Here is a 27,790-nt window from a genome sequence, read left to right on the forward strand (position 1 = left end):
AAAACGCGGCGCTCCCATTGAAAACAATTGAAAAAACACGCCAGCCGCGAGTAAAAACGCTTTGGTGGACACACGGCCTAAGCATGGCGGAACTGCTTTGCAGTTAGGTTAGGGTGAGCATAGCGGTTCAAGCCTTGTGGTTTAAACCCCACAACAATTGATCCTGTAGACTTTTTCCTGGAGAGTGTGTGTTTGTGTATTAGTGACTGTGAAATATCTGCATGTTTTAGAGTGCGTTCAGACACTGTTTCACCATTGATACGGCTTTCGTCTCGCCATGCCTGAAAAGCAACGTGAAGTTTACTTTGTCAATTTAAAGTCACTTTGACGGCTTCATCGTTTGACAGATACGGGAATTCATCAAGGTAATTGGAGCGGAAAGATTCCCTTCTTTTGCTTGCCCAACAGAGCAGAGTGATGTGCTTTTATCTGACACTCCCTGTAATTAAAGATAAGAACCTAAATATTAAAACCAGAGGAGCCAATCATATCCACAGCCAGCTCCTGCAAGCCATAGAATATAGAATATATGCATATACGTGTGTGTGTGTGTGTGTGTATAGAAGAGTTTTTTTTGCATCTGTATCAGCAAATTATTCACAGAAATTTTAAGCAATCAAGTTGAATTATCAAAACAATGGTGTACCTTAGTTAAGGGCTAAACGGTGTCCACAAGGCACAGCATCAAAGCTATTAACTGTTTTATCCAAATCCACATGAATGGCCCTTTCAGTGCTCAGTACTGCAGTGTCCGAGAGTCTCTCCTGTCTCATGGTGTTTCTCATTTGTTTTTTTCAGTTGGATGCAAGTAAGACCAATTTATTTCACACAATGTGATGTTCATCTGCAAAGGCAAGAATAAGTGAAAGAGGTTGCCAACGTTTACTAAACTGTGGACTAGCTTTGACTCTCTGAACAGTGACAATCGTTGTTCAAAACTTGCTTCTCCTGTTGACATACAGTAGCTTTGAAAAGTGACAATTCTGCATTTGTCTCCTCTTCTGAATATCCATAGTGATGAACAATCAGGTCCTCTTCCCTGTGCGTACTAGAGCTGAGGATATGGTTAAGCAATCAAAGTGTAATTTATGAAATCGCTCATGGATCTCTTTAATATTGTTGTACTGTACGCCGAAATGCAATTCCTTATAATAGCCCTGGGCTGAGGCCAAATTCGGCCCAGGCACCATTGCTTTGGTTGCTCTCCTCCATGGATGTTGCGGGCGCAGTAGTTGTTCCTATAGCACAATTTGATTGTGAACTCCTAAAGCTGCTGAAAGTGATGATCAATTATCATTGTTAAAAGTGCAGAGATTGTGGTAGAAGTTAGGCTTTTTACACTGGAATAATGTAAGGTGGATGACTGTTGCAGTTTAGACGGTACATTGCACTGTATGAGAACTCGTCACATCAAAATGCAAGGGAACACAAAGGGAAAATCGGTCACTGATGTCAGCAAACTACTTGCCTGTCCCCTGACTCGCACGTCGTTTTCAGAAATTTCACTAACGTGTCAACGTTAGTCTCAAAATTATGTATGTCCTTGAGAGACTGATATCTGAATAGGGCTGAAATGAATGGGATTGCCATCTGACATCTTGGGCCCTATCTTGCACCCAGTGCAATTGACTACACCGACGCATGTATCATTCCTATTTTGCACCTGCGCAAAGCGGACTTTTCCCTCCACAGATGCACGTCGGTAAGTTAGGAAATACACTTGTGCTCCCCAGGGCGGTTCAGCGCAAAGAGGAGGCGTGTTCCGGCGCAAACGTTCCTTCATGCTATTTTGCAGGTTTAGAAAACAATTGCACCACTAATCACCAGGAAAAAATTGTTTAAAGTCAGTGGCGCGTTGCGCATGTTATTCATATGCTATTTTAAGGGCGCATGCTTGGCCATAATCAATGTAGCGTGTGCACAACACGCAAACACTTTAATTCTCTCATCTACACAGAAGCAGCAGTTTTCATTTTTGCAAATCATACATTATTACGATAGATAGATAGATAGATAGATAGATAGATAGATAGATAGATAGATAGATAGATAGATAGATAGATAGATAGATAGATAGATAGATAGATAGATAGATAGATAGACAATTTATTATAAAAGCATACATCTTGCTTACACATTTACCCAAATTATCATACGCCTGTTTAACCGAAGTTAATTTTGGTGGGTTTCTCCATTTCAATGTCACTTCTCTCTTTTACGGCCGTGACGAGAGCGTTGCTCTCCTTGGCTGTGAACCGCTCCTGGCGCGCGCCTGGCAAATCCACCGTTACAATAGCAATCCGCCATGGAAAAAGCGCGTCTGCTCTTAAAGGGAATGTGAGATGACGCTCTGATTGGTTTATTTCACGTTACGCCCAAACCACACCTATGAATAATGAAGCTACTTCAGACCAACCCCTTTTAGATTTGCGTCGGGCGCAAGAGTCATTTATCCCGCCGGGAAAATAGCAACAGCGCCCAAGACCCGCCCACAAAGTTACTTGCGCTTTGCGCTTGACACTTGCGTTTCAGATCATTAAAATAGGGCCCATTGTGTCAGTAAGAGATTTCAGTGTGGTAGATTTACCTGACAATAGGTAAAGGCTCGCAAAGACTCAAAAACAGCATGTTGTTTTGCTGACCCCTTGATAAAGTTATAGAGAGATTGAACATTGGTCAGCATGTGTCACACAGCTGTATTGGTGTGACAGACATCCACAATGCAGAGGTTGAGGAAATGCGTGTGTCAATGGACATACATCACTAGTGGATTTTCGCTTAAAATGCGTGTAGCTACACCACGGTAGGTTCCACGCATACTTGCCGCATACTCTCTCTCTCTCTCTCTCTCTCTCTCTCTCTCTCTCTCTCTCTCTCTCTCTCTCTCTCTCTCTCTCTCTCTCTCTCTCTCTCTCTAAATAGCCTTTTAATTAGTTGGTTATCAGTGGCCCTTATATCCATCAACTGTGATTTCCCAGATTTTCTGATTCATCCGTTTCATCGTGGCCACAAAGAGCAATATCAGAGCGACAACAGAAGAGCAAAGTCTTGCTTTTTTCCAGATATTATCTGTTCTCATCCTCTCTTTGCGTGTTCACTGCTTATTTGAGTGGCTACGCTTACGGTTTTAAGTGTCTGTTGATGGCCTTTCATTTTTAACCCTGCAGAAACGTGCACGCTGCTTTTCTGATGTTCATTGAATTTTTCCAGTGGCTTTTTTCCAGTTGGGAAATCCAGTCATTTGCCTGAACGTTCGACCATCAGTCACTGGAAATGAAATTTCCAGCACACTGCGGAGGCCCGACTAACCGCTCCAAAATTGCAGCAGAGCTGACACGGCTCACACCGGGAGTTCTCATCTTCTGAATGAGTGACACTTGTCTGCTCAGTCACCTGTCCTCCATCAGCAATTTCTGTTTTAGTTTTCTTGAAGTAGTTATCCATAGTGGCAGCTGGTGGGTTTTAAAATAGAGGCGGCACACAACATTTTAGCACTCTAACTCTTTAATAAGGCTTTTTTTGGTCACTTAAATACCTGAATATTTATATAAAACGACACAGACATCAAGACAATATAAATATAAGTTCACTCACCTAGTCCTAGCCTATCACTTGAAGAAAAAAAAATCCATCCTTCTGTCCTTTTAAATGTCCGTGTTAAAAGAGCACGTTCGGTCGTTTAGTGAAGCTGATTGCTGTAGCCTATATCCAACTTTGGCATGTGGTCTTCCTTTATTTTTAATTTGTAGCTGTTGTTTGAATGGTAGTTTTGTAAATTAGTTTGCGATCAAATATTCAATATCTCTACTCTCCATAGTTGTGTTTTACGTCTTCTGCCATGTTACTTTTCTGAACACTCCTAATCGCTAAAAAGTGAAATACTCGATGGTGATTGGCACAGGTCACCGGCTATGGATTTGCCTCCCCTCCCTTTCTCAATCCCCTCAGACTTGCGTTTCGCAGATTCAGCACGTTCTGGAAAGAAGCGTGCGGTGGTTACACTTATTACAAACAAGAAATACACATTCTGAAATAAACTTTTGGGTAGGCTGTGCCTTCATTGCCTTCCTACCAGCATATTGGAATGCTTAGCCATTTTGTCCCATCATTTAGTTTTCCCCAATAGTCATACTAACTACAACAAACTAATAAGTAATCTATTGCTAACGTCAGACCGTACTATGGTTATATATTCGGGTTGAATTTAAAGCAAAATTAGCAATATTGTAATGTATACCTTTACTGTGTTATAAAATGATTCATACAGTGATAAGATTTTGGTTATACCGCCCAACCGTAATAGACGCACTCACTGAGTTAAAATATATAGCAGCCAAGCTGACATTACCCATCCAGCTCTCTGTAAGATCAGAACTGCTGTGCTTTTACTGGATCATGTCAGAGTTTATGCTTACATTGTGAAGAGCAAATTGAACCAAGGTTTGCAGATCCTAGATAAGCTCCTTCGCCCATGAAAGCCAAGATCGGGGCACACAGGAGGAGTATTATATCATCCACAATGTGTGGGCCTGCCAAAGGGCTGGAGCATAATGAGATTGATCCTGATATGAAATAGCACCATGTCCAGTTTTTCTTCAAGCTTTGCAATCAGACTTTGGAAGCAGAAGAAAGAATAGAGGAGGGTTAGAAGAGAGTTTAAATCATAGCATGAGAGAGTGAACTCTTAAAAGGTAGTGGAAAAGGATAGATGGATAAAGGGGTTTTACATGGATTCAGGCTGTGAAATGGTCACAAATGGTCACATTTGTGGCAATATTTAAAGATTATTTACTTTTAGCGTCACACTAAAACTTATTTGAAAGTTTATTTGATTGGCTATCAGTCTATCTTTAGATTTCTTGGTAACAGTGGCAAAGTGTGGAAAAAAATAGTTTGGTGTAAATAAGGCTTTTTCAGAATGTGAGACATTTCCTGGTAGAATGTTGATCATTATCATGAATCTTCTTAATTTATACTGCAAGCGTAAAGTGAGCATGTGGCGACGGTCGGAATAAACTAAATTGAGATATCCGAAATCTAGACTATTTTGATTATGCAATTTGGTGGCGAAAAAAGTCATTTGTCTTCTAAGCGTTTAATTTTCGGAGCCATTGGCTCCCAAGGAATTCATTTTATCTGGAGCCCTGATTGTAACAGAATAAAGTGATTGTCTGTTTATATAATAGAAAAAAAAAAGTTCTACCAACAAAGTAAAACCTGCACAAGCCGTTAGATAAGAGAGAAATAAACGGATAGATTTAGCGTTTCACTACCACATCTGTTAATGGAGTGATCTAAAGTAAGACATCCATTGATTCTAGACACCCTACTGTTTGTTTATTTATATTTTTATTTAACAGGAGCAGCTGGAGTTGGCATATCAATTACCACACGCAAGTCATTAATCTGAAAAAACATTGCTGCCACTATGTTAGTCATTACACGAGTTCTTACACAATGAAAGTTTTCAAAGAACAGAACTAGATGCTCATTTACTCCCCACAAGATGGGTGAAACGACTCATTTACATTTCCTCATTTTAAGGTGACAGTTTGGAGAGAAGCGATTACTTCTTTGATTAATTAGGTATTCTACATTTTTGTCCGATGCTTTCCTTCCAACAATACGCAAATTATATGGAAATAATGTATGCTATGCAGCAATGTTACAAAATAAAGCAATGTAGTAATGCAAAATATAGGAGTATAGAAACGAAACAATGTGTATAATTATTACGTTGAGCAGTTTGTGTAATGAAAGTCAGTATCACTCTGTACATTAATGCATCAACTTTCCTCAAGCTTTATGGATGTGATTTTTAAAGATCTAGTCCTCTGCTGGTACTTACAGTATTATGAATTATGGTGTTTCGCTTGCAAGATTTAAAAAGTAAACATTTAATACATTTTGGATTTATGTACACTGCTGTTTAAAGGTATGTGGTCAGAAGTATTTTTTGTTTGTTTGTTTTAAATGTTTACTTTTGTTCAACAAAGAAACAATAAAATTGATCAAGTTACAGTAAAGATATTTACAATGTTACAAAAGTTTTCTATCTTAAATAAATGTTCTTTTAAACTTTCTACTCCTCAAAGAATCCTTAGAAAATCGATAATGGTTTCCACAATAATATTAACCCTCTATTGCACGCATTATTAATTAGACATTGTAAAAAATGTTTTGCATGTTTTTATTACTTAACATGAGCTAAATATATATAAAAAAAATAATAAAAAAAAGTTTAAAGGGGGGTCGTTGGTAAATCGTTGCCATATGGCAACAATATGCAATCGTGGAAAGTACCATAAAAAATAAATAAATAAAAAAAACTAATTTTATTTAAAACAAGACTCAACAAATCCATCTCATACTTAGTGAAATGTTTAAACAAACATTTATACAGTAAAAACATTATATAATTTCAACAGTTATCTGAAATGTCTGGTAATAATAACCAGGAACCTGGAACCTGTCTCACTGAAATACACTATTCATTCGTTTCATTTCATTTAGTCATTTTTTTTTGCTGTTTCATTTAATTTAATTCTCTTCATGACTTGTGAAAGTCAGTGAAGCAGAGGAAAACTAAACACTTGGAGCACTTGCTTCTTACAATGCCCTTGCATCCTGGCATTTTGCATCTGCCCTTCTCAGATGCATGCAAGGGCCAGTGGTCTGTGCGGTCTCTGCGGACAGGTTCTGGCGGGACAAAGCTTTGGGGCCCTCTTTTATTTTTCCTCACCACAACAGCTTGAGAAGGTCTAATGTTTTTACCTTTAAAATATAAGCAAAAGTTGTAAACATAGTCTCAGAGTAGTTTCATGCTATGTAAGTCAATGGGACTCCATTAGGTTGAATGCACCAGGACGTTTCCATATTTGCATATAGTTGCCATATGGCAACAAATGTATTTTAGCATATTACAAAAAACTTATAAAATCAAAACTGAATTTAATGTTAAAAAATTAAAGTTTACTTACCCCAGATACTGATTTAATTTTTTTATTTGATGAAAATTTTCCAAAATTCTGAATAAAAGGCTATCTTCAGGAGCCCCAGACAGTGATGTTTGCATGTCAATGTCCATGAGCAAAAAGGACTGGCAAAAAGGATATCTTGTAAAAGGATAATTGTTTTTCTTAAAAGTTAAAGCCCTCTTTTCACAACTAACTGTAAAAACATAGATTTTATATCACAGCTTTAAAAAAAATTAAGATAAAGTAATTGTTGCCATATGGCAACGCTATGCAATAGAGGGTTAAGCCGCGCAACTGTTTTTATCAACATTGCAAATAATATGAAATGTTACTTGAGGAACATATCAACAAATTATAATTATTTCTGAAGGATCATCGTCATGTGACACTGAAAACTGGCTTCTGAAAATTCAGCTTTGCCATCACAGGAATACATTATATTGTATTTTAAATTGTAATAACATTTCATCATTTATGGCTTTACAGAATTTTGAATCAAAAATGTATTGTTGACTTTCAAAAACATTCACAAAATCTCACTGTTCCCAAACTTTACAATAAGGTCTCATTTGTTAACATTAGTTAATGTATTAATTAAAATAAAATAACAATGAGCAATACATTTGTTACAGTATTTGTTAATCTGTAATTCATTTGTTAATGAATGTGTTCATGTTAGTTCACAGTGCATTAACTAATATTAACAAATACAACTTAATTTTAATAATGTATTAGTAAATGTTGAAATTAACATTAACTAAGATTAATAAATGCTATAGAAGTGTTTTTCATGTTAACTAACATAGTTAACTGATGTTATCTAATGAAACCTTATTGTAAGTGTTACCAAATTAATTGTTGCAGCTGTAGTCTGCTTAATTTTGAGTTTTTGAGTTCTGGAAAGGGATTTTTGATGTTCAGTGGAGTGGTAAAGTCATGTCTTGTCTTGTATGAAGCACCTGTGTCCTCCATCCTTTTGACACCATTTGAGTGAAAAGAGGTGCAAGGTTTTTTATTTCCTTTCTCTTTTTCCATGGGGACGAAATGAAAGAGGGGTGAAATGGGGGTTGTGCTGTCTCTTGAAAGATAACATGTTGAATTGTTTCATTTAGCCTTTAACCCTTCCACAAGCCCTTTGGAAAAAGTGTACCTGTGTATGCTGTGTGTGTGTGTTTGTAATCACGCAGATCATCAGTCACACTGGTTTGGTCAAAGTGGAATGGAATCTCACTCCTGTTTCCTTATTGCATTTCTCCTCATCATTTCCTCTGCGTTTGTGTGTGCTCTCTAAGCATGCGCCTCTATGGATGTGTGGACTCATTCCATGCCAATGTGAAAATGCCCTCATTCACTGGGGAATTCTAAAGCCATGATCAGCCTCTTTTCATTCCCTCCGCTCGTGCTGCGGAAACAAAAGAGAAGGAAAATGGTCTCCGGTTCTCTAGCGCCACCCTTTCATCACCGTTGGTCTTCAGCGGCCTTCGTTTACTAAATTTAGACACTTTATGATCAAGATTCACTCCCCAAATTGAGCAGGGGACCATTATAAAGTGTCTGCAAAACTGCATTGTGATCAGAAACTTGTACGAAACTCCATAACTGCTTCCGCAAAAAGGGTCCTTCATTGATATTCAATGTAGATCTCTTCCCACTGTCCCGGCAAACTCTCACACCAGGTTCCTTCTGCATCTCCTGCATATTCATGAGCCCACATTCTGATACCACCACAAATCACATTTTGAGTCATGTCTTGTGGAGCCGAGGTGATGATTATGTATTGGCTGTGTGCATGGCATTGGGGAGCGATGGATGCCATGCTAAGTGTATGTGTGTGTGTGTGTGTGTGGAGGGTTAAAAAAGCAGACGGTAAGTGTTGTGAATAGAGAGAGAGATTAATGAGACAGACTTAGTCTCGTTCGATGACAGCAGGGATACAGATGTCCCAGCGCAGTATGTGGCCTCCGAAAAAAACTACTAGAGCTACAGAGAGAAAGAAAGAGAGAGATAAAGTTAAGAAGCAGAGAGGGGAAAATAGTTACATTTAAAGTTTTTTTTAATTATTATTATTATTATTTTTTTATTGTGTGTATGTAAGTACACTAACGTTCAAAAGTTTGGGGTCAGAAAGATTTTTAATGTTTTTAAAAGAAGTATCTTCTGCTCACCAAGGCTGCATTTATTTGATTAAAAATACAAACAAAAATAGTAATATTGTTAAATATTATTCCAATTTAAAACAGCTGTTTTCTATGTGAATATACAGTAAAGTGTAATTTATTCCTGTGATCAAAGCTGAATTTTCAGCATCATTACTCCAGTCTTCAGTGTCACATGATCCTTCAGAAATCATTCTAATATGATGATTTGATGCTCAAGAAACATTTATGATTATTATCAATGTTGAAAACAGTTATTTATATTTTTATTTCATGATACTATGATGAATAAAAAAGTTCAAAAGAACAGCATTTATCTGAAATCTAAAGCTTTTGTAACATTAAACGCTACCGTTCAAAAGTTTGGGGTCAGTAAGAATTTAAATTTTATTTTTGGGGGAAATAAATAAAATAAATCAATACTTTTATTCATCAAGGATGAGTTAAACTGATCAAAAGTTACAGTAAAGACATTTATAATGTTAGAAAATATTCTATTTTAAATAAATGCTGTTCTTTTGAACTTTCTATTCATCAAAGAATTTTGAAAAACATTTCTACACAACTGTTTTCAACATTGATAATAATAATGAATGTTTCTTGAGCATCAAATCACCATATTAGAATGATTTCTGAAGGATCATGTGACACTGAAGACTGGAGTAATGATGCTGAAAATTTGATCACAGGAATAAATTACAGTTTAAAATAAAATAGAAAACAGTCATTTTAAATTGTCATAATATTTCACAATATTACTGTTTTTTTATTGTTTTTTATCAAATAAATGCAGCCTTGGTGAGCAGAAGATACTTCTTTTAAAAACATTAAAAAAAATCTTACTGACCCCAAAATTTTGAACGGTAGTGTATATGTGTAAGTGTGTTTGTGTGTATGTGTATGTGTGTGTATGTCTGTATGTATGTATGTATGTGTGTGTATATATGTATTTTTGTATGTATTTTTATTTTTTACGTAAAACAAACAAGACCTATTTGTCGGACCATTAAGATGAAATATTAAATAAATCATAATGAACACACATTCTGATTCATGTTAAATAAAGAATACTTAGTAAAATCCAATTCCAAAATGATTCCAAAATAAAAAGGCTTTATTTCGATGTTGTTTGAGAACTTGAAAGTCCTTTCTTCATGTAAAAAATGTTTTTTTTTTTGTTGTTTTTTTTTTAAGCTCCCCTTGAAAAACAGTACAATTATGATACACTCAGTGCATTGAACACCTTCCACATTATTTTAGGAATTTGCATATATATATATTTTTTTTATCTGTTGTAATTTTATCTTGATGGACCCCAACAGACCAGTGAACACCTCTTTGCCAAATTTGTGGTTGTGAATGTGAGTGTCCTTTTACTTGCTGAACAGGATCATGGGTAATGTCTTATATCAGAGGCAGGTGTAGGTAGTGAGAGTTAAAGATTATTTCACTCAGCTTCTCAGTCCACACCCCACATTGTCTCTCCCTTATCTCACTCCACCAGTCCTTCTTGACAGCGCTTCTTGAAGAAGTCACAGTGGCGACAATTAGCCTCGCTGTAATCCCGTAGCTTGTCTGGTCCTGTGGCAACACCACCTGTCAGGACACAAGGCCTTTGTTGAGGTGTGAGAGGCTTTTTCTAAATGTCCAGTGTCAGAATGGCGGCATGATGTCGGAAAATTTTCTCCACAGGTTTGTGTCACTCTCATTCAACTTAAAAAAAAAAAAATATATATATATATATATATGAAAATAAGCATGTGGGATGTGTCTATCTATGTATGTGTCTCTCTCTCTCTCTCTTTGTATTTCTGTCTGTTATTGTAATCACATTGCCACAAAGCTTTTTGTTCAAGATCTTTTGAAGGGATTTAAAAGGGTAAGGAAGAAATGATGATTAGATGGTTTAGAAAGGGTATTGTAATATTTTTATTCGGTAGATGCTGTTATTCAAAGTGAATTCATTTCAAAGTACACTTTTAATGCTTTGAATTGTATTGATACAACTATCATTGCTTATTACATTTATTGGTTATACAATAATAGCATACCAATGCATTTCAATGCATGTTTGTTTATTTTATGTGTTTGTTACCCTGTGAATAAAAGCCAGGTTTTTTAATTGACGTAAAATTTCACCCCAAAATCATAAGGGAAAGAAACAAATAACAATATGTTTGAACATAATGAACATAATGAATAAATCTTAGCCAAGAGCTGCCCACTTTCACCTTGGAAAACCAAAATGTAAATCAGCCAACACCTGTTTTTGCTTTGTTTTTAACAGTATGTGCCATTTCCAAATAGTTCATTGATATTTTGATTGTTTTAAAATCAGGACCTTGACTGGATTGTAGAATCTGCATTGTTGTAGTAGCATTCGTTCTCTTGTCCGTGAGACACTTCAGTGTTAATTTGCCCTTACAATTTCTGAAAACCTTTCACCAATCTTGCAGGGAAGTGCAACAGGTCCTCTTGCAGTGTTGTCCTATTATTTTGCACCATCCACTCTTGCAAGGCAGGGCAGTGTAAGATCTGCACCACATCACTTAGAATGTTGGACAAAATGTCTATATTTCTGAATTTCACAATTCTCTCTAAAATATCTGGTCGAAAGAATTCCAACTATACAGTTTTAATGATAATCAATCCAAAAAGATGCCTCAGAAGGGTCTTTTCTAAAGAATACAGTCTATACTTGACATTATCCTACTCTTTAAGCGGAACCCACGCACACGTATACGCAAACAATGCCGATGATAGAAGATGTGCTTTGTCTCCTTCAGCAAGGCCCACCTTAGGGACAAGCTGTCAACAACATCTGTCACATCACCTAAACAAAGCACCTGCTGAGGGTGAGCTGGAGAAAGCGAGACAGGAGATTATTAAAGTAAAAGCTCTCAATGGTAAGATTTATTCTTTAGACACCTGCTAGACGCATTTGGTATTTCCTGTTCTTGAGAATGACTGCATGGTCCCCCTTTTATGAGGGAATTAAGAGCAGGATGAATGTAATAGAATAGAAGGAAGGAAGGAAGGAAGGAAGGAAGGAAGGAAGGAAGGAAGGAAGGAAGGAAGGAAGGAAGGAAGGAAGGAAGGAAGGAAGGAAGGAAGGAAGGAAGGAAGGAAGGAAGGAAGGAAGGAAGGAAGGAAGGAAGGAAGGAAGGAAGGAAGGAAGGAAGGAAGGAAGGAAGGAAGGAAGGAAGGAAGGAAGGAAGGAAGGAAGGAAGGAAGGAAGGAAGGAAGGAAGGAAGGAAGGAAGGAAGGAAGGAAGGAAGGAAGGAAGGAAGGAAGGAAGGAAGGAAGGAAGGAAGGAAGGAAGGAAGGAAGGAAGGAAGGAAGGAAGGAAGGAAGGAAGGAAGGAAACAAACATCTGAGGAATCAAACTTGTAATATCTGAGGAATCAAACGTGAGGAAACAGTCTTTGTACTTTGGACATTGTTCCTCTCTTTTCCTCTACGCTTGGCTGGTCCCTCACATCGTGGTCAGTACAGCACATCATTAATGCCGATCTGATTGACAGCTAAACTGACAGCCAAGCTGTTTGGACATTGTGGGTGGAAACCCTTTTTTTCCTCATTTCCCTAAAGAAAACTGACAAGCGCACAAAAGAGACAGGAGGAGAAATGACATGTTCAGATCATTGTGTATGTGTGTGTGCACTATTTGTGCTGAGATATTTCATTTAATCAGCAATTCCATAGGGATCTATGTCGTTGTACAAACCTGGACGAGCTCCCGGTTTTGTAACGTCTAGGTCAGTGTTTCCCAACCCTGTCCTGGAGGCACACCTAACAGTACACATTCAAACTCTTGACACACCAGAACTCTTCGGCTCGTTCACTCTCAGAAAAAAATTACAAATGGCGCTAATTTCTGTAGGATTGTGTCCCTATCTAGAATCAGATACCTCTGGTCTAGGACTGTAAAGGCTGTGATGTCGGGTCGGCAGATATAGTATCTGTCAGCCAAGTTTTTGCGGTGTGTTTCACACCGTTGACACGATTCACACCACCATGGGCAGCTTTTCGGTCGATTGAGAATGTTGAATCAGCATCAGAGCTGTTGTTGAGAGAGACCACTCCGCTGTTCAGCAAAGTGAACCAGTGCACGATAAGAAAAACAGAAGTGACAAAAGCAAGCAAACAATGAAGTCACCAGAGCACAAACAAAAGGCTCTTCTAATTTTACACCTTCGTCTTATCTGAGCATTCCAATACAAGAGTATTTTCATAACATCATGAACGTCTGGAATGAAGAAAGTGGAGACCAACTGTGGAACATGATTCATATTCAAAATAAGCAAGCGCTGCAGTCCAGTGCTGCGTTCCAGTCCAAAATTGTCATGCCCTTCACTCGCTAACTTCCCTCCGTCTCGTTGTACTCGGATGTATGTCATTGCTTACGTTGCACGAGTGCCCACTACTGGGGGAAACTGCAATGGGCTGAACTGGAACGTCCTAAGCCCTTGATCACTTGGAATCAGCTATAGAGTTGGTTTATTATTTACATTTTTTTCCTTTAAAGGAACACTCCACCGTTTTTTGTCTCAGTGCATGCATTGTTTTAGTTTGGCAGCACTGCCGATAGCTTAGCTTAGCATAATGAATGAAATCCTTTGTTGCCAGCTAGCATGTCATGAGTAAAAGTGATAAAAAAATAATAATAATTACTTCTTGTGGCCTGCGTATTCACAACGAGTACAAATAGCAATGCAGATTAAGACTAGGCGATTTCCTAGGCAGATATTGACTTGGGACTATATTGGGGGGAAGCACAGGCGAAGCACTGCCATTTGGGGACAGCCATTTGTAGTTGTGTCCGAAACAATAGTGGACGTTATTGAGTGAACTCGTTCAATCCCACGATGCTCCGCAATAACGATTGTACAACCGATGTACACTCAACGGCTAAAGAATACCCATAATGCTATGAGAGTTGCGAACCAAAACAAATCGTCCAATGTGGGTATAACATAATATCATACATATATAAATTCCTTTTTAATTGATTATTAAACAGTTTAATTAAGGATTATACATCGTTTCCATGACAAAGTTCAAGATAATTCGTTTCATCTTACTACTGGACCTGCCAGTTCACAAAGTTTCAAAGAATTATTAAACAGCAAGCACAAACTACGCAAAAGCAGCTGCCCTTCCAGCCCACTCAGTGTCGGAATTCGCTCACTCTTTTCCAGTGGACTAATGTAGGGAATAGGGAATAGTGAATGGGGGTAAAGGGGGCGATTTCGGACACAGCCCTAGTTCCGATTTCCCTTTAGAATGAGGAATACAGACTACTGGCACCTGCTGTTATAGAAAGTTATTTCCTCTCATGCAGAAGCGTACGTTCTAGCTCTTTTTGGCCCAGACAAATGCAATGCAACAATACAGTCTGCTTTCATCGCCACTAGTTCTTTGATGTTGGCTTGGTGTGTCACAGCCTAGTGTCATGGAAATGTATAACTCTTGCTTTTTTATTTTAAAAGTTATATGTTCCAGTTATAACATTACATTGCCCCTACCCCCCACCCCCCACACCATCACTTGCATTACTTTATATTAGGGATGCTCAGTCACTCACGGCCCAAACGCATGTACCGTTCACGCTCACTAGAAATGTCTGCCAAAAAAAAGTGCCGACATGAAATTTATCTGGACTTGTTTCTGTTTGTAATAGCCATACTGTGCTGTAACATGGTGTGTATAGTCGTGCTGGGCAACGCTGGTAAAATTACGCTACCCTCTAGTTTACTGAAATCTGCTCACTGATAATAGCTTTGTAGGACTACTTTATTCTGATAATAGGTCAGAAAATAAATCTGTTTAATCTGATTCTGCTGCATAGAACTGAATTAAGAATAATATATTGATATAATATATTGATATTTAATATTATTTTAATATATATAGGCCTATTTTCTGTCTGATTCAGATTCATTAAATTATTGAATTTATATAAAAAAAGTTTAATAATAATATAATTATATATATATATATATAAAAAAAAAACTAATTTAAAATAATAAATTAATCTTTTTTTAAGTCATTTTCGGTTTTTGGCCAAGTGCATACAGAATTTTCGGTTTCCGTTTCGGCCCAGAATTTTCATTTCGGTGCATCCTTGCTTTATAGCATATTCCTCGGACAGCAAAACAGAAGAGATGGCAAGGATATGTTGAACTGCATGAATAGTGCTTTTTTTGCCTACTTCCTTTCCAATGCTAACAAACATCTATCTTGTCAAGCCTGGGGTGACCTCCGCTCAATGTTTCAATTTGGGCTCACTGACAGAGCCATCACTTGCCTCCTTTCTGTCAGACTCTTCCAGTCCACAACAAATGCAGCTAAATAATGCAACGTGCCCTTGAGTTTACACACTCCTCTGATCATCCTTTTAAACAAATGTGTGCCCAGAGCCATAACATCTGAAGTGTTGTCAACTTTGGGCAGGAAAAAAAGCAGGACACAAATATATAAAAGACAAATTATTTCTGATGATAAAAGAGAGAGGGATGGAGGAAAAAGAGGGGGAAGATGAGAACAAGAAACAGAGCATTGGGGCATAGAGTGTGTAGTAGGATAAAGTAGTGTATGGTTTTGTGCTGAATGGTGAAAATTGTATTCGAGTAATTCTAATGAAAATGGTTTATATTTTTGGGGTACACAATCTCGAGCAAAAAGTGTTGTAGAAACTAATTTACTGTCCTGCTAGCACTGACATATTACACATACATAATATTATAGTATTACCTTGTGTATGCTTTCCCACAATTTCATTAGAAAGTGCATGTTGTGCATTAGTGTTATTTGGTGCGTGCAATTAAATTTCACTGTGACATGGAACGCATGTAATAAGTGACCAATTTATTTAAAGTGAACATGAACTCAAAATTGAGCATATTTATATTTGACTCCATTTAAAGGTTTCAAAAGTGACTTAAGCATTAAATAACCTAAATGAGCTTTGATCAGTCTCGAATTCTAAGTTCTTGGGTTTGCACACCTGTGTGCAAGGATAAATGCAGAGCATTATGAAGGACGGTAAAGTAAAGAGATTGTCACACATGTTCTTTGACCTTGTTCTTAATGATGGAATGAAAAGTGGAAATTGAGGTCCTATGTTATACGGTATGGTATGCCCTTAATATACGTGTGTGCTCTCGTTCTGCCTTCACATGCAGCCTACTTGCTTATTTTCCATTAAAATACAATATAGTGGAAATAAAATGATTATAAAAATCATGCATGATATGACACATTGCAAAATTATGCCAGCTTTTTTCGAAAGGTTTAAACCAAGGGCAAGCCAGTGTTTTAGTATTCATATTTTGAATTGGCTTTTATTTGATTTATTTTTATTTTTATTTTGGTTTAAGTTTTAGTAATTTAGTTTTTTATATTTCCATTTAGCTTTATTTCCGTTTTAGTTTAATAATTTTACAACTTCATCTTTTTATTTCAGTTAGTTACAAGTGCACCATTTCTGACTTGATTTCCATATAATAATTTGTTTTATATCAGATTTATTTTAATAAACGGAAAAAAAAGTTGTAGTTTTACTTTTAGTTAACAATAACAACACTTTAAGAAACTATTCAAATAAATTGAAGGTCAAGCTCGTATGCGGAGTGCTATTTGTGTGACGGCTGAGCTGCTATAGAAATGGTTAACTATCCTAATATAGATTACACCACTAGACAACTCCTGCCCTAAGATCATATTGAACTCATCGTGTGCCACCTAGTATTTCCTTTAGCCATGCATTTTTCCGTCAACAAGCAATCTTTGTGGTGACATTTACAGAATGTCTTTCTTTGAGTGTAAACAAAAAAAGAAATAGGATGTTGCCTTTTGCAGTTAAAGATCAGTTCAGCTTCCTATCCTGACCTGACATTTTTTTGTTGTTGTTGTTAATTTGTTTTATGAAGGACAAGTTGCTTATGTTGGCTTATGTTATTTTTTTTCTGTTTGCTTGGAGAATTTATGTTAGTGCAAAGATTCTTTAGTATCTGGACAGTACGCAACTCTGTACTTTTCTCTATCCCTATCTGTTTCTTCTAGAACATGCTGGCAGAGAAGGTGGAGCAAATGATGGAGTGGAGTTCCCGACGTTCTGTGATCCGTATGAACGGGGATAAGTTCCGGCGGTTCGTCAAAGCTCCACCCCGGAACTATTCCGTTATTGTGATGTTCACCGCGCTACAACCCCAGAGACAATGTTCTGTCTGCAGGTGAGACACACACATTCATCTTTTAGTGTCTGTCCACAGGTATAATGCTGTATTTACTGAAGTAAAACAATAACACCGGGCGTAAACACGGACATATATTAAGATTTGATCTGCCCCAGAGCACCACAGGAGAGCTTTCTACATCTGTCTATTCCCAAGCAGCCTCATCCCAGACATCATTCCCATCTATTTATCCCACGACAGCTACTTAGCCCCCATCCACTCACCTCACATCCATCTCTCCCCTTATTATCCTTCAATCGTTGGCTAAAATGACTCCGTGCTCGTACAGTCGTGTTCCTCAGCTGAATATCAAGCCTCGGAGTGTGAACCACTCACTCTAGTCCTATTCAGAATTCAGAACATCATCTACCAGCTTCATTGAATAAAGATAACGGACTGGAACAGTCATGTGTGCTACCCAAAATAGAGGAAGTTAATTTAAAGCAGATCGACCTTTAAGCGTCCAGTCACCCGATTACGTCAACGTGACCCCTAATGCTTTTTTAATTATCTGCTGTCTACTCAAATCACATGTTTATGTATATTCTCATTTTTTCCTCCTTATTTGCCCTTAATTCCCATCCCTGTCAATTCTTAATTGATTTCTTTCTCCCTTCATTATTTTGTCTTGAATACTGTAGGAATAGGTAACAATGGTTGACTAATTGACTAGAAGTTGAACAGTCTATCTGTAACTTTAGCCGGTAGATAGTTTGCATGGAAAAGTCTTTAAATTCATCCCCACTATAGCATTGTCGCTACATCCATATAGATTCAGACATATTTCTTAAATCAACTAGTCATTCAACCTCACTTTCATGCCTGTATGTTGTCCAAGGGTCCTTAAAAGTTTCAAAATGTCTTAGTCACTTTGAATTGAAGGCTGTAAAAAGTCGTTAAGTAGGCTATCTTAAATGGCATGGGGGGGGGGAGTCTTAAATGTCATAATCAGAGAACAGGAATTGCTTCTCAAATACCGAGTCAGTGCTGTGCTTTTTGTCATCTCCCCAAAGGTGTTCATGAAATGCCATTTTACCCATGTCCCGAAGGACTTTGCTCTCCAGAGCACTTTTGACTGCAGTAAAGTCTCAATGACAGATCAGTTAACGTCAGCTCGGCCCTCGCTTTTTAAAAATGGACACTCAGCATTACATGAAACATTAATGTGTATAATCATGCATATTTAAACATGTTTGTTTTTACCACCTGCAGAGTGCTCTGCTTTATTGATGTTTATGGGTACATTTCGTTTATTGATGCATTTAACAAGTCTTTAAACCGGACGCTTTCAATCTGTAAATTCATGTTTATTAAGCACTATTTGGATGATATTTGTTTTCTGAACAATGTTTAAGTTACAATTATTAAAATTATTAAATTCTGTCCGTAATTACTCACCCTCATGTTGTTCCAACCGCGTAAGACCTTCGTTCATCTTCGGAACACAAATTAAGATTTTTTTGATTAAATCTGAGAGTTGTCTCACTCCTCCATAGGCTTTCAGAGGGACCGAAACTTGCTGGCCCAGAAAAGTTATTAAAGAGATCGTTAATATAGTCCAAGTGACTACAGTGGCTTAATCTTAACCCTCTGGGGTCTAAGGTGTTTTTGGGGTCCTTGAGATGTTCTGACATGCCCTGACATTTTTGCTTTTTTCAGTTGCTTATAAACATATTAATGGCAAAAAAAAATTACACACTATTTAGCACAAACAGGGCTACCATGAAATGTGAGCAACAAGAATGTACATGTCTGCATTTTTGAGAGAATAATGTTTATGCGTGGTTATTGAAAAAACTAAAAACTAAAGTTTCTGAAATAAGGCCATAAAACACATTCTAAATATGTGCCAATAAGACTTTTGTCTAAAAGATGTCATCGCCTAGTGTTTTTTCTTCAAAATGAAGTGAAAAATCACCCTGCCTTATCATTCACATAACACAATACATTGATTTGAATTTTGCAAAGCACTTTCTGTTTGGAAAGGCCATATGCGGAGTGGGCGTCAACGGTCATGTATATGTAGTGGTTCACACCTGAGGAGACAATGGGGCCCGCATACTTAATTAGCCATTCATTCAGGTGAGTCACTGAGCCACAAGAATGCAAGAGCAACAGTTGGAAGCATCTCAATTCTTTTTTATTTTTCCTCATATTGTGCTTGCAATTTGGCCTATAATATCCAAGGAAAACATGTCTAGTAATTGTGCAGTTAATTCTCATACTGTATTTTCAGTTTTGGAATATTTATGTGCTCCCCAAATTTGTCAATAATAAAACACAATAAAAGTTATTTAAAGAAAAGGCTTATATTTACCTTTTAATAGTTTGTTTACATCTACCTTGTAAATATATTTTTTTATTAAAAAGGTTACAATTACAACAACAATTCAAGTGTAATCTTTCTTTGTAAAAACTAAAGTATACATTTTATCATACATATTTCAAAGTTAAGGATTTGATTGATTATTTGATAACTTTATTTTTGACAAAACATAATATATTTAACATAAGCAAATATTGGCAAACAAAAGCTTATTTGAGGTGGCAGATATTTTACATTAAAAATGTATAATCTATCCAAAACTAATCAACGAAATGTTGTCTTTCATATGTCTGTAACATAGGTCTTTCATTTTTATTATAAGAAATATAAATGTTAATTTGCAGTTTAAATCCAGGAAATTTGTTAATGAAAAAATTATTAAAAGTAAGATACAATTGATACAAAACGAAATTCGTTTTAAAGAAAGGATTTGTACTTTCTGTTTTGAGGTCTCTGTGAAAGTTTGAAAGTCTTTTAGTGATTTTTTTAGAGCGCTCGCGTCCATAATGGAGAACTGTCACGTAATATTGTTTTTTCCTCATAAATGCGAACACGAAAAATAAAAGACAAAAGACTTTTAAGTAAAACTTACTTCGCTCTTCAATATGCTGCCGTTCGTCGTCTGAGTTACAATCTTCCTCTGAGGAAAAGGTGCATTCTTCCTCGCCGTCCAGAATCATCTGAAGGGAGTCTTTATTACCGGAGAAGCGTGTCATACTCAAAACGCGATGAACTATCAGTAAGTCTGATGAAGAAACTTTTTATGGCATTGATCAGGGGGCGGGTGCGCTGCATACTAGATCATCTAACGATTTACATGTGAATCGCGCCGGGGGCGGGGCGGCCGCAGCTGATTATAGAGATAATGAGGCAGAAGGAAAAACGGTACCTCTCCTTGCTTTCAAACGGATTACATGAGTTGAAAACATTTGTTTTTTATATAAATTACTTCATTTAAAAGAGGAGATTTCAAGCTTCATAAAGACATATCTCACGTGCCTGTGTGAGAAGTATTCGCTGAGTTATGATTCATTTTCGGACGCGTTTCAGAATGGACGACACGGACAGAGAGAAGGCAGAACTCGCTTCGTGTTTATTTTTCTTTATTTGGCGAAAAGCACAACACTTTGTTTTTATTGTGAGTGTACACAAAAACAATACACACTTAACAGGATAGATTGATGTATAACACAAGCATATAAGATAAAAATTAATATTTTTATTTTATTATTTTTTTGCACTCATACGGAAAAAAACGAGCCTATCGCGCCGGCGCGATAGCCGACCTCAGGGGGTTAAGTATATCAAGTGACGAGAATACTTTTTGTGCGCAAAAACAAACAAAAATAACGACTTTATTCCACTATTCATTTCCTTCTCTCTGGGCCTCTAGTTGGTTCACGTAGTGTTTTTGCGCTGCGCGTCTGTGTTACACGTCACCACGTAGGCTCACAATTGGCCGAAGCTGGTCATGTGTGTGATGCGTGTTGACGTGCAACACAGACGCGCAGCGCAAAAACACTACGAGGCCCAGAGAGAAGGAAATGAATAGTGGAATAAAGTCGTTATTTTTGTTTGTTTTTGCACACAAAAAGTATTCTCGTCGCTTGATATACTTAAGATTAAGCCACTGTAGTCACTTGGACTATATTAACGATCTCTTTAATAACTTTTCTGGGCCAGCAAGTTTCGGTCACCTAGCAGCCTATGGAGAAGTGATCCAGCTCTCAGATTTAATCAAAAATATCTTAATTTGTGTTCCGAAGATGAACGAAGGTCTTACGCGGTTGGAACAACATGAGGGTGAGTAATTACTGACAGAATTTTCATTTTTGGGTGAACTAACCCTTTAACATGGGATGCCTATCCTTTCATAAACTGATCCATAGAGTTTACTAAGATGGGAGTGTCTGTTGTCTGGATTTGGCCGTTACGGAAAGTGGTGACCTGGAGGTGCAGCATGTAACCCGAAATAAGACTTATTTATGTGCATGGTTTGAAATCCAAATTAACTCTCACTTGATATGTGTGGTTTGTCTATGCGAGTATATGGGGGAAATCATGAGCTCTTTGAAGTGATGTGAGTGCTTTTGATCCTACTTCATCAATGTTTAAATTCTGTTAGTTTATGTATTTGTGGTGGACAACACAGTGACAATTGCCAGGAACTGGCAGGTGGATGTTTTTGTTGCGTCTGCGAAAGAACAGACACCTAATTAGCAGCATTGTCTGCTTATCTTTTATTCTCTTGTTCTCTTTATACTGTCCACCTAGTGTGGAATAAACAGCAATCACTGTAATAAGTAACAGTGAGATGACACTGTTGTAATGAAGTCCTTCTTGTTGGCTTCTTTTTGTTTGCAAGCTTTCTTCTAATGAGTAATATCTTACTCTCTCTCTGTCTGTCTGTCTCTCTGCTTCTGAAAATGTCTCTCTCTCATAGGCAAGCTAATGAGGAGTATCAGGTTCTGGCTAACTCCTGGCGATACTCTTCGGCCTTCTCTAACAAACTCTTCTTCACGGTTGTGGATTATGATGAGGGTGCTGACGTCTTTCAACAGGTAAACATTCAACTCCTCTCTCTTTATCTCTCATTCACATGGATTTGGTCTGGTCTGTTTAGCGATTTGGTTCATGCAGAGGGCCATGCAGAGAGAAAACAGGCATATCAGGGAATTTTACAGTGATTTCCAGGCCTGCACAGTGTCCTTGGTTCCTTCAAATTATTTAAATGTTGAATTCACTTCAAAATTGACAGCAAAAAATCTAATATTGTCATATATTTTTTAAATGCCTTTAATGGCATATAAAAAGTATCACTCACATGGTATTTGACATGAATTTAATTTATTTTAATGTATGTAGTTAAATATTGCTGACTGTTTATTAATATTATTTATATATTGTTACATGCAGATTAATTACTTAAATTATTACTCGATTATGGCAATATTCTGTTCAATATTGAAATCACAATTATTTAACACATTTTTTTTGGTGGCAATAAGATCAAATTTCACGATATTTCACGATATTTCACAATTACTCATACTTTAGCAAAAACTAATACTAGGTTAACTAATGTCAGACAAAGCTCCTCAGAATTACATAAGACAAGTAAAAAGTCAGCAATACAATAAGAACAAAGAAACTAATTACAAACAAAACTGACAAATAAATAGAACGAAAACAAATTAAATGTTTTAAGGTTTTTTTAGGAAGATGTACTACAGGTACTAACAGTGGTATTCAGAGAAGTAATAGCCTACAACAAAAATTGATTAGTCAAATGTAAAAAACGCTGCATAGTCTTACTGTACATGGTAAATATAGATTGATCCTAATTAAAGCTACTTAAGTTATTTAGTCAAGATCAGTGAGTGATTTTCCTTTGTCATTTGTTGTTTGATTATCATTAATGGCAGACTGCAGCAGGTATATTAGGCTGCTGTCACTTTAAGAGTAATAAAAATTAGTGTTGTCAAAAATATCTATTTCGATAAATATCGATACTGAAATATCTGAACGGTACCAATACTAATGTCCCGAAGTATCGATACTCCCATACTAGCCGAGCTGTCACTTTCACTTCTCTCTAAAGGCTCGTTCAAAACGAAGTGTATGGAAAGATGGCGAGTGCGCGGCTTTCGCGACCGGCTTTGGTTGATAAAGAACACCGCGAGCGGGCATGTCGGAGAATAGCGCGGACATGCGTTAAAAACACACCGCTAGCGGGCATGTCGGAGAATAGCGCGGACACGCACTTCACACTGGAAGCGGGCTGCGGGCACCCAAAAGATTGTTTGACTATCAATATACCATCACTCATTTTTTTTTTATTCTGAAAACAGACTTAACGAACAAGCTCCAGGGGGACCATTTAGCAGCATGTACCTGTATGCTACTCAGCATCAATGGGTCACCGGAATTCCTATAACTAACTGTAACTCCCCTGTAACTTCTCATTTGAGCTTTTCTGAAACATTAACCAAGATGGCCTAGTATTGTTGTTATGAGTGTGTTGTCTCTGTGGTCAAATGTAAATTAACTTGTGCCTATTTAACTTTATTCAAAAAAATGATTTAATTCTGCAATTTGCCTTCATTAGCGATTATCATCAATTTGATTACACAGATACAATTAAACTAAACTGAGCTAGACAATGATATCTCTGAATTCAATAATGAAATGCCTTTAACTGAAAATTGAATGTTTAATCTTATTATTATACATTACTGACACTCTATCCTCCAATTTGATACTGTTAAGTGCTTTGACACAATCTTGTCAAGCACTATATAAATAAAGGTGACTTGACTTAGGTCATGTCGATCCAGTGAGCATTGTTTTTGCGTGTGATGCACGCACGTTTGTGTTTAAATCTGTTCATCAAATAACGTTAATGTATTAACCAGCATTTATGACCGATAAACAATGCATTTGTTACAGTATATTTTAATCTTTGATAACAGTAGGTAATAAAAATACAACGGCTCATGTTAGCTCTGGTCCAATGAAAAAATATTAACAGATAGAACTCATATAAAATATACCTCATTGTCATGTTCTAGACTTGTTATATTCAGCTTTAAATAAAAAAAAATACCCCCTTAATATTGTGGCAGTTTTTTTCTCCGTGGTATCGAAAATGGTATCGAATATCGATATTTTTTAAGGTATCGTATCGAAGTTAGAAATTCTAGTATCGTGACAACACTAATAAAAATGTCATAATGAAATCCTTGGTCAAAAGATGTGATGACTTTGTTCGTGGTAATTATTTAATAATAACCTTACAAAATAGGTGTATAATTTAAATCAAATTAAACCAAGCTAAGAAAAGACAAGCGTTTCCTGACCACATTTACTCTTTGTTCCATTCTTCTGGCTATACATAGATCTGATCTTTCACATGTATGCTCAAATGGTCTCAACTTCTAATTTGTCAGAGCCTGACAACTTCAGGAATTACATTTTAAAAAGCAGCAAGAACAATCAAATGGAAAATAGCTCCCCGTCTATTTTCCATGTAATGAAATGTCACTTCTCAGAAGCAAATTATAGAGAAGAAAATCTTTATGACACAGAACATGCACATTAATTTAACACACGCTGATACGTAGCTATTCTACTGCAATTTGCACACTAAAGAGAGTAAGTTTGTGAAAGAAGCTTTATCATAAACTGACATTTCCTTGCGCCTATAGATGTCTGCACAGCTGTATCTAGGGTAATAGTCATCAATTAGACTGACTTGCTGTTGTTTCCTCTGTGGAGTCTCTCTTATTTGGGTTCATCAAAAGCCTTATGCATTCCAGTAAAACAAATTGCTCAAGCTCATAAAGACATCAAGCCCTCAGGAAAGTATAGTGGACAAGACTCAAATGAGCTTTCTGATTTCTTAGTGTATAACCTAGTTTACATAATGCTTTGTTTGGAATAACCACAAATCTAGGATTTAAGCCTTTGGGTTACAGTTACCAGATCAGATATCATACAGCGCTAGTGTAATGGTGAGGTTTTCACATTTATAAGAGTGGCCGGTATTGTAACTGTAAGTGACTGTACATAAATGCATTAACTACAAAACTATTTGTTACACAATTGAAAATTCCAGTCCCTTTAGTGGAGCTTTATGAAGAAACAGGAATATGTGGTATACTTTTAATATTTTAAATTCAATATAATTTATTATTCAGTCCTCGGGGTAATGTCATACCAATTTACCCGTATCCGTTATGAGGTCCGAAATAATTTTCCTATGCTAAATAAATAATTCTAGTGTGGCAAACTATGCATTCTGGAAAACTGCAATGGCTTCTGTTCACTCGCACTAAACCCATTTCTTGGAGGACATGTGGGTTAATGTTGATTTGATGTGTTTTCATCCAGCATAGGGACAGCATTATTAGTCAGTCCATTAGTATGCTAATAAACAGATGTGTGTTAGAGGTGCTGGTTAATAACGTTCCCCAATGTTTTAAAAGAGACTATTTCATCATCAGCGTTTACATGATTGCTCCCCGTGTTTGAAATTATATGTAATTACATGAATTTCACTTAGGTAGATTTCTTCTGTGTTCTTTAATGCGAAGGATAAAAAAAAAAAAAATCAGTGTCATGCATAAAATAAGATAGGAAGAGAGGAAGAATGCCCAGCTGCACTTTTCCGTTCAATGAAGATGGATGGTGACACTGCAAAGCTCCAGAAAGCACATATAAATATGACTCATGCACTATATATGCCTTCTAAGCCCATGACTCATTCCTATATTCCTATATTATGCAGCAAAAACGGTTTTCAACATTAAAAAATGTTTCTTGAGCACCAAATCTGCATGTAAGAATGTTTTCTTAAGGATCATGTGACACTGACAACTGGAGTAATGGCTGCTAAAAATTCAGCTATACCTTCACTGAAATTAATTACATAAAAAAAAATATATATATATATATATATATTATTATTATAATTATTATTTTTTAATGAGAGTAAGGACTTCTTTCAAAAACATATTTGAAAAAAAAAAGCCATCCATATGACTCATGCACAATACTGATGCACAATTTACTGATCTTAGTAAAAAAAAAAAAAAAAAAACAGCAATTAAGGGGCCAAACACAAACAAGAAGGCATAAGTCATGCTATCATGGCTGGGATCATCAGACCAACTGCGTCAATGACCAATTAAAGACATATCAAGATCATTTTTGGCAAAATAGTTGAAAAATCATATACAGTCACTTATAATGTGATTTAATGGTTTATCACTATCGACCAATAGGTGACACTGTGACCAAATTGATGTGGTGTGGTCTCAATGACACATGCGATGTTTGGTGTAAATATGTCAAAGCTTTGCAAAGATACAGCCTCAGAATCGTTTTGGTATCATGCTTTCAAATTTGTTGATGCGGTACAAGAAAACGGTTTCGTCTATCGATCTGAAATCCAGAACTTTTTTTGCAAGCCTGGTCTGGAAGATGATCTGCCTCGAATTTGGTGAAAATCAGACCAACACTTTTGGAGTTTGAAAAAGTAGTAAAAAAAAAAAAAAAAAATGGCGAACAGGAAGCTCAGCCGACTATGGCAAAATTAGTTTTTTTCTCGGGATGAGCCAAGGAATCTATTAAGACCAGTTTTATTTCAACAGGCTAATTTAATCAAAAGTTATTAGTATTTTTGGAAATTTCATTATAACTTTTGGCCAGAAGGTGCTGCTGCTCTGAAACTTTTTTAGCACTGTCAGGGTATGGTGTCGAAGACACGTAAAGAGTTTCGTAATGATCCCCAATGAGTTTGTAAAATATAGCATTTTACACATGGCCGACGCCCATAATGGCCGATAGGGAAAAACTTGACATGCTGCACTGAATCTAAAGACACCAGTTTTATCATTTTTGGCCAAGAAGATACAAGAAAACAAGAAATAAAACTCGGTGAGTGTTTTAGCGCAATTTTCTCACCTCATGGGATCACAACACTAAGAGATAGTAAATCTTTTCCTGGATTTTTTTTGTGCGTTCCCGAGATTAGACCTTCCTTAACATAATGCCGAAAACCCGAAGTCTCTAGGTGGTCTGGTTGAGGAGTAAATAGAAGTGCAAGATTGGTGCGCACAGACGCACAGAACAGAAATCACGAGTTAACAAGCGCAATTTCCGGGGGAAAATTGCGCTAAAAAGCAATGTTTCATATCACCTGACCCCTAGGTGGCACTGCACTGAAACTGTGCAGGTACCCTCAGGTCATGGTTTTCATAACGCACACAGTCTCAAATCCATTTTGGCATTCTATTTGCTGAATTCTTTTGCGTGTTATTTGAGAACGGTTTGACAAATCAACTTGAATTCCATACCTTTCTGTCGGCATGGCCTGAAGATGATCTGATTAAATTTTTGTGAAAGTCGGAACAACGGCCTAGGAGGAGTTAGAAAAAGTATGTTTTTCGGAAAATTCAAAATGGCGGAAGAGTAAAAATTTATTTTGTTTCTAGCCCTTATAGTTCAAAAGTTCTTATTAGCATAAACGTTAGTGAAATTTGGAGATTTGGTGGCGCTGGAAGAATAGAATTAGAGACTCCAAATTTG

General features: G+C 36.8%; 1 protein-coding gene across 1 annotated transcript in view; it reads left to right on the top strand.

The window, feature by feature from the left end:
* Positions 1-27,790, top strand: part of tusc3 (tumor suppressor candidate 3) — a 105,635-nt gene that overhangs the window by 20,032 nt on the left and 57,813 nt on the right. Inside the window, exons 2-3 of the mRNA XM_081360876.1 lie at positions 17,201-17,370; positions 22,143-22,260. Of these exons, the coding sequence (XP_081217002.1) occupies positions 17,201-17,370; positions 22,143-22,260 (288 nt within the window). The remainder of the gene's footprint in view (positions 1-17,200; positions 17,371-22,142; positions 22,261-27,790) is intronic.

Source organism: Scardinius erythrophthalmus (genome assembly GCF_964197995.2).
Source record: "Scardinius erythrophthalmus genome assembly, chromosome: 3".
Taxonomy (NCBI): domain Eukaryota; kingdom Metazoa; phylum Chordata; class Actinopteri; order Cypriniformes; family Leuciscidae; genus Scardinius; species Scardinius erythrophthalmus.